This window comes from Misgurnus anguillicaudatus, chromosome 13 (genome assembly GCF_027580225.2).
Source record: "Misgurnus anguillicaudatus chromosome 13, ASM2758022v2, whole genome shotgun sequence".
Classification (NCBI taxonomy): domain Eukaryota; kingdom Metazoa; phylum Chordata; class Actinopteri; order Cypriniformes; family Cobitidae; genus Misgurnus; species Misgurnus anguillicaudatus.
Window position 1 is genome coordinate 18,354,395 of NC_073349.2, and position 13,986 is coordinate 18,368,380.

A 13,986-nucleotide genomic window follows, 5' to 3' on the forward strand; every position below is an offset into this window, starting at 1 on the left:
TTACACTCATGGATACTGTATGCAAACGTTTGCTGGTAGAGCATGAAAAACAACCAATAAAAAAGAGAGATACTCACCCAGGAAGTATTTTCCTCCAATCAAATCTTTTCTTATACGATTGTGAGCCAATGAACTTAAATGTGGGCGGGTGCTAAAATGGATGACGTTCGTTTTACAGCGTATTGTGGTACTTCAGCACTTCACTGGGTGGATCGGCAAGGGTCGTTATCTCTAAAAGGTTAATAAAAACATAATATATTCGGTAAGTTTTCCAGAGGAAATTTAAGATTGAATGTACAGGATTGTCGGAACGCACTCCGTATAAAAACGAAACAGTTTTGAGTCAGTTTAGGTGAGGTTACGTTTTTTTCGATTCATGAATGTGTGTACGTTTACGTTAGCTCTCAATTCAAAGATGGCCGCAGCATTGGGGTATGAATTTGGCGCTTTCACCATAAAATTATAACATCGGTCGTTTAATTTCTTTTGCTGCTGTGAGAGCTTGGAGTCATTGTTCTGTTGAAGGTGACATTTGTGTAAATGCAAAATAAATACAATAATATTTGGATTTCTGGACGATCTAAAGAGAGATAACGTTACGTACACGTTTTTCTAGAATCTGAGGGAATGTCGCATGTTGGTAACGTTATATTAAACGGCACACGTCTTTATTTATGCATAACATGTTAATTGAGGTCTCCAAAATGTTTGTCACTAATAATGGTCTGCATTTAAGTTACTTAATTTGATTTTCACTTCGCATCAGTGATGAACAGGATTCGGATCCACGTGTTACCGTCCAGCAGGGGTAGAGTGACACAGGCTGCACGAACCCAAGAGCCCCAGACCTGCGCCTATACCCAAAGACCCTGTTCGCATCCTCGACTGGAGGGCCTCGAGTTTTGCATCAAACACATTCTTGAAGATAAAAATGCCCCGTACAAGCAGTGCAGTTATGTGTCCAACAAAAATGGCAAGCGCTGCCCCAACGCAGCCCCAAAAACAGAGAAAAAAGATGCGTGAGTATGTTTATATTTTAATGTAGTTATGATGCCTAGAGTATGAAAAATGTTTAAACAACTGTGCTGCTTTCTGTTCTTGCAGGGTAACGTTCTGTGCTGAGCATGCACGTAGAAATGCGTTGGTTCAGCAAGCTCAAATGCGTAAAGCCTCATCAGGACCTTCACCAGACGTTCTGTTGTCTCAGCTAAGTGGCTACAGTCGGCCAGATTCTGCAGTTCACAGTCAGGAGGGGCGTAGTGAAGCTAGTCGCATACTGGGTAAGATTATACTTACTAGTTATACTTAGGGGACATATCATGAAAATCTGACTCTTTCCATGTTATAGTGCTATAATTGGGTCCCCAGTGCTTCTATCAACCTAGAAAATGTGAACTAGATCAACCCAGTTGCGTAGATTTCGTAAACCATTCTTTGCAAGCCTGTGAAAAAATAGGTCATTAAAATTTGGCTCCCCCTGTGATGTCAGAAGGGGATAATTCTGCACTATCCAACCACGGCACTTCCATTTAGTACAGAGATCAGCTTATTTGCATTTAAAAGAACACACCCAAAGTGGCACATTTTTGCTCACACATACAAAGTGGCAATTTTAACATGCTATAATAAATTATCTATATGGTATTTTGAGCTAAAACTTCACATACGTACCCTGGAAACACCAAAGATTTATTGTACATCTTAAAAAAGTCTTGTGAAATGTCCCCTTTAAACAAGCAGGTTGTTGGTCTTGTAATCATTAAGGAAGGTTATTGGTGATATTAGTTTTACCAGGTAAGTTCTGTGTGCTATGTATACATTTTATGGTAATACATTTTGTATGCATTTCCTTGTTTAGATGATGACAGCTGGAGTGAAGAGGAGCAGGACCAGGTTGTTTTGGATCAGACTTGGAGAGGGGACCCTGACAGTGAGGCTGAAAGTCTAGACACTGACCATGAAGACCCTTTGAAGTGAGAGAGAGTTCCCCATTAACTCAATCCACTGATCTGCTTGCTATAAAACAGTGTTTGTTTCTATATGTTACCTGAGATGCCAACTAATGGAGGTTTACTTATTTTCTGTAGGCATGCTGGTGTGTACACTGCAGAGGAAGTGGCACTCATCACACGTGAAAAGCTAATCAGACTTCAATCGCTCTACATAGACCAGTTTAAACGTCTTCAACACTTATTGAAAGAAAAGAAAAGGCGCTACCTGCACAGCCGCAAAATCGAGCACGAGACCGTTGGTAAGGCAGTTGCAAATTGATTGAAATTTACACTGGCGGTGATGTGCCGTAATTTATGTGAATGATCACTGGTGTTTGTGATGCAGGGAGCAGCTTGCTTACAGGCCCAGAGGGTCTGTCCTCGAAGGAACGAGAAAACCTGAAAAAATTAAAGGCCCTACGTCGGTATCGTCGGCGGTTTGGTGTGGAGGCTTTGCTGCATCGCCAGCTAAGAGAACGCAGGCAAGCGGTTACAGATGGTGGAACACCACAGGTAAAAAGCTTGAATCTGACATCAAAAGTTTATTTATTTTCCTAATTAAAAATAAGGTTAAATATATAAAATCAATTCTTGCAGAAAAAAGCTTATGAAACCTTCTGTGATGGTCAGTAATTTTCATCAAATACATTTATTTTGTGCTCTTTCTGACAGGCAATGCGCTCAGGCCAGAGATGCATATCCTTTGTGGAAGGAACGCGCTGTTCAAATCAATGCCTGCCGATGACGCGACATTGTGTATCGCGTATCCTTTTTTGTTATTGGAGTATCTGTTTCTTTTATTGTTCAGATCTGTTAAACGTTACTTTATCAAGTAGTGAATAATAACAATTGGCTAATAGTTTTGGAAATTCATAAAGATTTGTTATATAGAGACACATATTTACTGTCTCTTGAAGCCCTGAATCAAGGCCCACAGCTTACTGTAGCTGTTGGTTTCAAACAGCGGCTAATATCAAAGTCTTCCAATAGTCTGTTGACTTGCCCATGACATGTAAATGGGTTTAGTCAGTTCAGTTTGAAGCAATACTTCTTACCAAATCCTTCAGCCTTTGGTTTCTTTTCAAATAAGTGTTTGTGATTAGTTTTCCAAGTATGCCAATATTATTTTTATAATATGCATATAATTAAGGCTGCACTATAAATGTCATGCGCATCTTGTCAATAAGCCGGTTCCTTGATTAGTAGTAAATCGTCATGATCTGCTTTCAGATGGAGCAGCATTTACTACACAAAGCTTGCCCAGGCGATACGTCCACGATAATGAAGGTGAAATTGTCCCGGTTATCAGTAAACTATAGCTTTGTGTAGGAAATGCCGCTCTATCTTAAACCACGGGTCGTTTAAATCCTTGAAAGTTTGTGAATCTGGGGGGAAAACTTCAAGGCTCTGGGAAGTTTTTGAAAATATACATACATAGAAACAGGTCATTGAAAGTGCATGAAACTATTTTATGCAAGAAGTTTTCTGGAAAAAATCGATATTATTCCCTGTGTAGTGTAGGATAATATCATAAATTCTAGACTTTTTAAGCACACGTGCTAAACTGTTCACTTTAAATGCTTATATCTTCTGTATGCGAATGTTGATTCATACCAAAATGCTTTTTTGCATAGCTGTGTTTGACACACAAAATGTTTCTGGTTACGTATGTAACTGTAGTTCCCTGATAAGGGAACGAGACGCTGCGTCTCCCTTGCCATACTTCCTGCTTCCCTGTAATGCCGTCTTTGGCAATATTTCAGATAGCAATATACTTCCTGGCTCCCGCGCCACCCTGTCTTTGTCGTTAAGCCTCAACATTGGTTGAATTTGATATACACATTCAGACGCACTTAGCCCTGGAGGCGTCCCCAAAGTGTCACCGCAGTGACGCAGCGCGAGTTCCCTCGAAAGCGAACTGTAACAATGTATCTTAAAAGGTAACACAATGTAACCTTGCTTTCACTTGAAATGTGTCCCCACATTTAGTCTTTGAATTTGAGGGTATTGGACCTGGAAAGTCCTTGAAAGGTCCATGAATTTAAAGTTAACTAAGTTGTGGGAACCCAAATGATGGCAATTGATTAATAATCAAGGAACCGACTTTACTGACAGGATCCCCATGACAATCACATGCGATTTATCGTGCAGCCCTACATATAATATATTTTGCCTTAACCTTTAACAACAGACATTTATCAAGACAGTAGCCAAGTTTTATTCAAGATGTGCCCAGGTCTAAAGGACGTTCCATGTGATCGCCCCGTGCACATGGGACAGTCAGGCGAGCCTCGTTGCCCTTTGCACCTGTCTTTGCCTCCACCCATGTACCAACCTGAACAGGAATCTATTGCCCCCGAGCAACTAACGACTGCACCCACAGATATGTACCTTAGTGCTGCAGAGCTTCAACCAACAGAAAATCTACCTTTGGAATTCAGTGATGTATGATTTGTATTGATCTTTTCCTCATTAAACAATTACTGTGTGCAAATGCTTTTCAAAATTGTTTTGGCACATCCCTTCAAACAAAGTTTTATATTAACAGTATAATTACTATAATTACAAAATTTGTTCATCAAAAAACAGATTACAGAAGTATCAATCAAGTATCTACATGCCTGCAAGCATAGTTGCTCAAACACATCCCCTGCTGTGGAAATCATGCACCTGCCTGTAGTGTCACATAAATGAATAACAAGTGTTTCTAAATGTTTAGTCATCTTTAAAGGTCCCATTCTTTCTGTGTTTTTGAAGCTTTGATTGTGTTTACAGATGTGTTCATGTTTCGCGAGTAAAAAAACGCGGTATTTTTCACACAATTTACTTATCTGTATAGCGCTGTTTTCACTGTCCTAAAAACGGGCTGATGTCTTCCTTGTTCTATGAAGTCCCTCCTTCAGAAATACATAACGAGTTCTGATTGTGTAGTTTGTTTAGTGTGTTGTGATTCGATAGCAGCTTAGCTTGCCGTTAGCTTAGCTGGCGACTGACGTATTCCTGTGGGCGGAGTTTAGTCAAAAAACTGTTCTACTGACGTCATTAAAGCAGGAAATAGAGGGCTGTAGTCCAAACCGTCCTTTCGCTGTAGGCTTTGAAAAAGTGAATTCTGTTAAACAAAATATATTGCCTGGCAGTGAACTTTGAGCTTTATCATTTTACAGGTATTATTTATGCTATTATAGCATCATTACACACGAATTAGCGTTTAAAAATGCGATCAGAAAGAACGTGACCTTTAATTTTAAATGTTTGACATTTTCAGTATGCTCTTAGTGTACCTCATTTCATTTTTTATTTTTGAAAGTCTTATTTTCCTCTTATGTGCTGCTGTCTCATTATTTAAAGTGCTCAGATGCAAAAACGTACACTCCCACCTTCGTCAAACATAAGATAATGATGTTAACCGAATGCTCTCGGCATGTAGCTTACGTTCATCAAGTATTTTCCAGTAAAATCCGCTTAATCATGGCCTCGGGCCATTCAGAAATGGTTTGTTGTCCGAATCCAAAATGGTTGTTCAGCAAAATCCTCTTAAATGCACAGAAGATTTGGATGACCTGTGGCGCGCGCATATCTAGGTGTAATGGTTTATAACCCAGTTAGAGGAGGTTTATGAAATAAGTATTGTACGAAAAGATATTGACTGAAGTTTTAAGCCTTTTACCGTAATACAGAAAGCACAATGAAGAGTGACTGGAGACTTTTAGAAGTAGAGATTTTTGCATGTACTTAGAGGGTTTTGCCCTTGAAATAATTGTGAACATTTTAAGTTACTGACTAATAATATTTTTATTCCCAATAAAGTGAAACTGAACCTAAACATAAAATCCTGATAAAAAAATTTTACTTACAAAAAATTATTCATGATTCACTTGGTGGGTTTTGTGTCTGAGCTCTTCTTTGTTCATATGTCTGTTTACTAAAACATTGCTTTCATACAAACTAATTTACACACATTGCTCATTTTGTGTGTGTTACTTTCACTTCAAATAACAGAAAGATGGATTTTCAGATTTGTATGCTAGTTGACAAAACAATTGCTTGTTAAAACCTTGACACTGTTAAACGTATTTTCTTCAGGGTTCCCACGGGTCCTTGAAATTACTTTATTTTATAAATATGAATAAAAAATCCATAATATCAATATGTAGGATAATATTATAAAAATTCTAGACTTTTTAAGCACACATGCTAAACTGTTCGCTTTAAATCTTCTGTATGCGAATGTTGACTCATACAAAAATGCTTTTTTGCATAGTTGTGTTTGACACATGAAAATGTCTCGGGTTACATATGTAACTGTTGTTCTCTGAGAAGGGAACGAGACGCTGTGTCTCCATTGCCATAATTCCTGCGTCCCTGTAACGCCATCTTCGGCAATATTTCAGATAGCGATATACTTACTGGCTCCCACGTCACCCTGTCTTTGTTGTTAAGCCTCACCATTGGTTGATTTTGATATACACATTTAGACGCACTTACCCCTGGAGGATTCCCCAAAATGTCACGCAGTGACACAGCGCGAGTTCCCTTGAATGGGAACTGTAACAATGTATCTTAAAAGACAACACAATGTAACCTCGCTCTCACTTGAAATGTAACCCCACATTTAGTCCTTGAATTTTAGGGTTATTGGACCTGGAAAGTCCTTGAAAGGTCCTTGAATTTGAAGTTAACAAAGGTATGGGAACCCTGTTTCTTTTAGAAATCTCTTGAAGCATTTTTAATGTGTTAGTTTGAAGAAATGTGCCATGAATTGAGACATATAAATGAAATTATTATGACTGTCTCAAACTAACTGGTGGGCTTGTGTACTATACTGTAAGTCACTGATGTCTGCACTATGGGGTGGTTTTGCGTACAGGGATTAGCTTAAACCAGGACTCGGCCTTAGTTTAATTAGGAAGTATAACTAGTTTTAACAAACATGCCTTACTAAAAACATTAATTGTTTGCATTTTGAGACAAAATGATGTATTTTAAGATATGTCAGTGCAAGTTGTTTTCAGTTTGGACAGCTCTTACATTTATTTTAGTCTAAGACTAGTCTAATCCCTGTCCGGGAAACCGCCCCAAAATGTATTATCCTGAAAGTAATTGTTTAATCTGCTTTATGAATTCATCTTTCATTCTTCAACATCACAATCAGTGATGTCATTACATCTGACGACATGTCTCTTAATGTGTAGGATCTTGATGTTGAAGATGAGGGTTTGCAGTGTCCACCATCTCCCCTGCAGTTTGACACAGCTCTTGCTTTAGAAGACCAAACCATAAGAGAGATTGCAGAAGCACCCATGGATATTCTGACAGGGGATGAGCAAGGTTTTGAAGCCCAAGATGCAGAGCTTTCAGATAGAGATGAGGTGTCTGTGGAAGATCAGGTATTTTTGTTACTTTCATTTGCTGGAATAAACAGTAATACATTTACGATTGTAAGTGCAATCATTCAAATCTGTTCTGTAAAGTGAGCATGCACTTTATTTATTGTCTTTTTACAGGTTGAGTCTGAAATGCTCGAAGCAGTTGGACAAGCGGTATCCACACAGAATTCATCAAGGGACTCTCACATGAAAACAACAGATGCTTTATCTTGAGCACCATGTGACCTGATTTTCTCAGCTGCCATACTGTTGAAACTGTTTAAATAACTATGTTTAAAAGCCATACTCCAGGAAGCCTATGTGGATTGCAGAAGCATTCGTGATTCCAACCTTCTCTTTAAATAGCACAGTAACAATTTGTGCTTCTTGTGAAGCTTAACGGGCAAGTTTAACCATTAAATGCAAATTCATTGGTTGTGGCATTTACATGATTTCAGACAAGGCAATGTGGTGTTTCATTTTAGGCAGTATGATATCTAGATTCTTGCCAAACTACATAGCGTAGTGTTTAAGCACTTTGTTTATACAGTAGATATTTGTTTCCTTATGGCATTAATAACTCATACTGAGATTTGTTTACTAAAATAAATCTTTACATCATGTCTTGCTCCAATTCATTACAGTGATGCACATGAGGACAACGAAGTTGTATCTTGGTAGTTGGCTGAAAGTCTTTTATTGTCATGTGTGTGTAAAACTACAATGAAAAACTTTCTTGAATGCTTATTTACAGAATACAATATCGGTCATTTTAGTTACAAACGAGACTGCATAAATAAAAACTATATAGTATCTTATTATTTAACTATATTTACTTAAAATATAAATGTTAACGACTACAAAATAATGCTGAGTTGCTGGTTAGTCACAAATGCTGACTCACTGCAGATGCACCAGTGCGCTGGAGTCGGATATTTTATCTTAACAAAATAAACTGGTTGAGCATATATTAAATTATACTGCAAAAAAAGTGTTTTTAAGTATAGAATAAAAAACAGGCTTTTGAAAATGCTACGTGGAGCGCATGAAGATAGGAGGCGTGTTTTACTTCATTGGGCGCTGGCAGATCATCGGTGTATGGCATTGAAGTACCGCGAGAGTGACTTAAAAGCATAACTTTAAACCGTTCTCGCGGTACTTTGATGTCAAACGCCGATCGTTCTGCGCAAAGCTGCACGAGGTCGAATACGCCTAGATTCTTTTACTCCAAGTGGGGCGGGCAACACAATTTCGAGCCATGACATCACTTTTCCTGCCGAGCGCTTTAACCTAAACACGGGAAGAGAGATGGATGGGAAGAGACGACGATAAAACCTCAGATCAGCGGCTGGGAAAACAGACAAAGATGTCCACACGCTGCCAGTGTAAAAGTACAGTTAAAGGCATTTCTTAGCAATATTTAGCGGGGACATTTTCTGACAGAAGAAACAAGGATCGCGCGAGGTAAAGATTTATTTTACCCCGGTTAGCGCATGCACAGTTTGTTGTTTAATTGTTGAAAGGATGCAAAATACAACGTAATGTGCACATAGCTGGTTTGTTTTGTTGTTAAACGTTGATGTGTGGGATTTAAGATGGAAAAAGGAAATGTGGGGCATTAGCCATCCGGCTAGTAACGTTATGTGGGACACCGGTGGGTTTTGTAGACTGAGGATGCTTGTCGTGATGATATCCTGCCTTGTTCAGAAACAACATGCATGAAACTTGTCTTTTTAAAATGAGTCGTACATATGGGTCAGTGTATAAACAAATACAGTTGTATTTTTTCTAATCCTTTGCATCGGATCACTATGTATATTGTTTCACATAGTTAAATGTATACTCCCCCACCCCCTTTGTCAAGCATAGCAAACGTGTAGCTATATTTATAGACAACCCACAACTTTAGTGTTTACTTGCCTGCATTGTAAAATTGCTAATTTTGGAAGAGTTCATTCTGCATGAGACCCTAAAACAGCAACTAATTCAAGAGTAATTGAGGGTAAACGCATGCCCTCAGCCCCTCCTCTTTAATATTTTACAGATGTTTTTCACATTTGCGAGTCTCATGTTTAAAACCACGTTAAGGTCGTACAACCTACAATTCCACTAGATTTAATATTGTGCAGTTGAGATATTTATTCCTGCTTGGAATTTTAATGCCCATTACACAGTGCATGAAATAAATGATGTCCCCAAAATAGCTGACAGCAATTCAAAGCGAGATAAACTTCAAATTGCTTACCAAATGGCCACAAAGGACATTACATGCAGCAGGGGGGCTCGCTCACTGTTTACTGATGGTCATGGTTGTTTGGTAATTTTGTGAACTACTCCCTATGATCACAACATTATCTTTGCATTGCTTTTGATCTTTTTTGCATGCCCGGGAGACATACATTGTCTTTAATGGGAGTCAGATGACACAGGCAAGAGCACACTATTAATGACTCCAAAACACTTAAAGAGGAATTCAGGATGTTTGTGATGGGTTTCCTTTTTGAGTTCTCTCTCATGTTGTGTGCAAAAATAACTTAATGTTTTTGTAGACAAACAGGTAATTTATCTTTGTTCTGAGTATAAACAGTGTGTGGGGGTTTTTTGTATATTATTTTCAAGACAGATTCAGCAGCACATGCCAATGTGGGTGTATCCTTACTTGGAGAACACACACATGCTTCAGGCACTTTTGAGTGAGGCGGATTTTCTTGTTGGACTCCTATGCAATTATGGTCCTATTTCTTTCAAGGAAACACGTATGCGTGCAAATGTTCTTTGGTTTGTACTGTGCTAAAATGTTAACATTTATTATGTACATTTTTAATGATAACCATACTCACCAAACATTTCATTATATAAGTTTTCCTGGCAATTAATTCACATACATATCAGCTTAGCAAATTCTGCAAAAATCCACTGACTCAGGTTAAAAGTGTCTAGTTGAAATTCTTGAATATAATTGCTGTGCCCTCGCATATTTGCTATTGTTCCTATGTATATGTATTTAAACAGAGATACTATCAGTGAGCGCAGAAATCCATTTCAACACATTACGAATCCCACATGGCCAGTAGTTGTTACTCTGTGTTGTAGCCTGTGAACAGTGCTGTTCGTTGTTTTTCCAGGTTGTGGTTCATGATGTTATTTTATGGATCGGAGCCCAGAATGGTTGGGGGAGATTTTTCTGGCCACCTGATCCTAATACAGGGCCGAGGCTCTGATCAGCTGCTATACAGGAGCTGCCATCACAAAGCTGTATATCAGATATAACGTGCAGAGATCTTAATTTTAAGCTTATGACTCCTAATTGTTGTTTTGCACTTCTACACGACACAAAATTGAGGAACCAACTTAGAAGGTAGAGAAGTGACCCCTTCCCTAAATCTAAATTTGTTGACCGGTATTTTCACTTCATTAAAGGGGCCATGGCACAACACTTTTTTAAGATGTCAAATAAATCTTTGGTGTCCTCAGAGGACATATGTGAAGTTTTAGCTCAAAATACCATATTAATAATTTATTATAACATGTTAAAATTGCCACTTTGTAGGTGTGTGCAAAAATGTGCCGTTTTGGGTGTGTGCTTTAAAATGCAAATGAGCTGATGAAATTCAAACACTGATCATGATGGTGGTTTGTTGCAATTAAAACTCAATTGTGCTTTTCTCTGCACTAAATGGCTGTGCCGTGGTTGGATAGTGCAGATTCAGGGATATTATTATAATAAGATCTCCTTATGACATCATAAGGAGAGCCAAATTTCAACGACCTATTTTTTCATGTGAGAATGGTTTACCAAAACTAAGTTACTGGGTTGATCTTTCTCACATTTGCTAGGTTGATAGAAGCACTGGGGACCCAATCATAGCACTTAAACATGGAAAAAGTCAGATTTTCATGTCATGGCCCCTTTAAATGGTTTTGGTCATCTAAACGTTGCTCTCTTGAAAATAGGGCAGAGGTATGAAATTATTTTTTGGCAGTGCGTGATTTTACCATTGGAGTTCAGTAGTCTCGCATTGGAGTGAGTAAATGTAAGCCATTGTTACAGCAGCATCTTGCTTGTCAACATAAAAGGCTGGAAAGGCTGATGGGTCACTGTTGGCACAAAGCATGTTTAAATTCCCTCAAGACACACAGGCGCTCATTTTACTCATGCTGCGTTGGGTCTGCCATGTCTGTTATCAGTTTTTCCCCTTGGCGCGTTGCCCCCCTGCTCTCCGGCAAACAGTTACCATGGTTATGGATTGGGGGATCATATAAGCATGTAGAAACTCATCAATTACTCCGGGATGCTGGAAAGATATGCCGCGTACACAGCGGGGGAGTTGGTTGCCATCTCCGCAAGACATTACTACTGTTTTCACAAACAGTGCAGATATTTGTACCATGGCAATTACTCTTTTTTTTTTTTTTTTTTGCAGCCTTTGTTTCAGTTTTGGGGTTCAGTGTGCGCTCAAAAACAGTGAGGGCTTTCTGGCATATCCATTCTAGATATATATATGCTGTGTTTTGCACACTTTATGTATATATTATTACAGTGGGCCTGTCAAACATTCCTGTTAACTTCCTGTATACTTAGTTCTTCGACAGTAACAGTATCTTTCACGTCGAACAGTGGTGCTTAGAGAACCCGTCAGCTGGGACGTACCGAAAGAAGTGCACCGGCGCAAACCATTTGGATTTATTTTGCTTCGCATTCACACTGCGCGAAAAAAATCCGAAGCAAACATTTGCTTTGGTTTCTCACAGTGCGGCAGTCTTCGGCTGCAACAAACATTCAATTCATACTTTTACTCGGAAATATGCTTAGGAATGTGGCCTTAATCAATTCAAGCAAACCAGGTCAATGGCACATCCTGTTTGGGGAGAGAGGGGATAAATGTCCACGATTTGGTTGGGCCGCGGTGAGAGTCAAACAAACCTCGTGGTGAACGGTTTAGAGTGGGGCATTTATACAGCACCATACATATGATATGGTAGGGGTCCCTTTTTTCTGGCACAAAGGGGCTACAGTCATGGACCCTTTTGAAAAGCCAAGCCACCCTGTTTGAAAGAGGCAAAAAGTGCCCCCATGCTTTCATTTTCCTTTTTTGTCCCGAAATGAAAGCTTTGGTGGTTTAGGATCTTGTGACCTTTAGCCCGTTAATTACACCAAAGTATTCCCCCGAGAGGCTTACCAAAGCTGATGTATGTTATGTTTATGTTAACTATGCAACCTACCATGCTAGCGGGTCACTTCTTTCCACCCTAGCAGTCTGCTTTTAGGGAAATTTCGGCAGTCTGTTATCATGGTAGCTTTTTTGGATGGGAGAAATCGCATATTTATACAGCGCAGACTTAAGCAGAAGGATTAATCAGAAACGGAAATGAAGAGCTAGCATGCACGCGGAATGCTTTAATGCGGCTTAAATATGGATTTTTGCGTTTCTAAGTGGACTGTGGTCACGTTGACCTGAACAAAAGAGTGAAGGTAGGGAGTTAAAATGACTGCATCGGCCCAGCTGGAAGGTGCCGGAGGGCATTTGCTTTAAGCCACGACGCCTGGTGTCCAGATGTTTAGCGGCTGTGTCCATGTTCACTGGCTCTGCAGTCTGCAGAAGGCCAGGCTTCACTGCGTTTTACTGCAGTACAGGCACGGGGACACCAACTCACATGCCCGCTTTTTAACCAAGCGTATAGCCCACTGTTTTATTATGCAAAGTTGTTTATTTTACAACGAAAGAGCATTTTTCCAGGTTTGTTAAATATGTAGCTTGGTTTATCATTGGAGGAACATAATCTGATTTTCTCCACCCCCTAGTTTTATTTTTTGTAAGCGTAGCCAATACAGTAGCCAGCGTGACATTTTAGTCAAGGTGGTAACCATGGATACAAGATTATTCGCCTTGGTTTTACCAGATGTCCTTGTGCAATAAACACAGCGTTGACTTGCATGTTTTTGACCTCCAAGTCAAATATGCTTTGTCAAGCATTTTTTTGTGCATGTTTTTACTGTTTAGGGTTTGCACATTCCCAGTTAACAAATAGGTTTAATGCTATTAGGTAAGTGTAATACGATTGGTTTATTATAAAAGATAATACTTTTTATATCAGGAGAAGACACACTTCAGACTCATGATGATAAAGACTGGCCAGTTTAGCACCGTGGTCTACTGCCGCTCCCTCACCCCCCGCCCCAGACTAGTGTCACATTTCTAAAAGGTGGATCAACCCCTCCACCTCACATGGAGTTCAGCACATTACCGCCCATTAAGCTGTCTCACTCTCAATGGGGCTTTTTTGCCATGAGCCTGATTTATTCTCTTAATCCCGAGTCACCCAAATGCTTTGTCATTGACCAACTGCTGGCAAATGGAAGTGGAACACACACAAGCAAACGTCTAGGCCAATATACTGTATATAGAGCTAGACATAAACAAATAATGTGTGTGTATATGTGTGCATATATATAGATGAGAAAAGCACTATCCTCTGAGATCCTAAGAATATCTCTCTCTTGAATGTTTCATCAGCGTCATCATCCACCACACAGAATCCAAATGTTCATAACAATCTCAATCAAATTTCAACGTCATTACAGTTATGTAACACTCCCAATATCCACTTCCAAACATTGCCAATTCAAG

The 13,986-nt window shown here is 39.3% G+C and overlaps 2 protein-coding genes and 1 non-coding gene across 6 annotated transcripts in view; all 3 read left to right on the forward strand.

Annotated features, from left to right (window-relative positions):
* The first annotated feature begins 103 nt into the window (after positions 1 to 103).
* Positions 104 to 7,980, forward strand: kansl2 (KAT8 regulatory NSL complex subunit 2). 3 transcript variants are annotated; one of them, XM_055187632.2, is made up of 10 exons: positions 104 to 262; positions 767 to 1,019; positions 1,105 to 1,280; positions 1,859 to 1,973; positions 2,088 to 2,251; positions 2,338 to 2,504; positions 2,664 to 2,754; positions 4,183 to 4,436; positions 7,184 to 7,378; positions 7,496 to 7,980. In XM_055187632.2, the coding sequence occupies exons 2-10, from the start codon at positions 769 to 771 to the stop codon at positions 7,589 to 7,591; spliced, it is 1,509 nt and encodes a 502-aa protein (XP_055043607.1). In that variant the 5' UTR covers positions 104 to 262; positions 767 to 768; the 3' UTR covers positions 7,592 to 7,980. The 3 variants fall into 3 exon arrangements, with proteins under 3 accessions (XP_055043607.1, XP_055043608.1, XP_055043606.1); XM_055187633.2 differs by having other exon boundaries at positions 202 to 352; XM_055187631.2 differs by lacking the exon at positions 104 to 262 and adding an exon at positions 529 to 640.
* On the forward strand, positions 2,905 to 3,041 carry LOC129431557 (small nucleolar RNA SNORA2/SNORA34 family). Its single transcript, XR_008639881.2, has one exon. It is a non-coding gene; the product is annotated as a small nucleolar RNA SNORA2/SNORA34 family (small nucleolar RNA).
* Positions 7,981 to 8,598: 618 nt separating the features above from the next.
* nckap5l (NCK-associated protein 5-like) overlaps positions 8,599 to 13,986 on the forward strand; it is a 36,003-nt gene continuing 30,615 nt past the window's right edge. For both annotated transcript variants that reach the window (XM_055188130.2, XM_055188135.2), the window contains exon 1: positions 8,599 to 8,821. The gene's annotated coding sequence lies outside the window, so the exon portion shown is untranslated. The remainder of the gene's footprint in view (positions 8,822 to 13,986) is intronic.

Excerpts from the sequence above, each read along its gene's own strand:
- kansl2 (XM_055187631.2), top strand. Across the intron at positions 1,020-1,104 it reads AAAACAGAGAAAAAAGATGC|GGTAACGTTCTGTGCTGAGC; the intron begins GTGAGTATGTTT and ends CTGTTCTTGCAG. Across the intron at positions 2,755-4,182 it reads GACGCGACATTGTGTATCGC|ACATTTATCAAGACAGTAGC; the intron begins GTATCCTTTTTT and ends CTTTAACAACAG.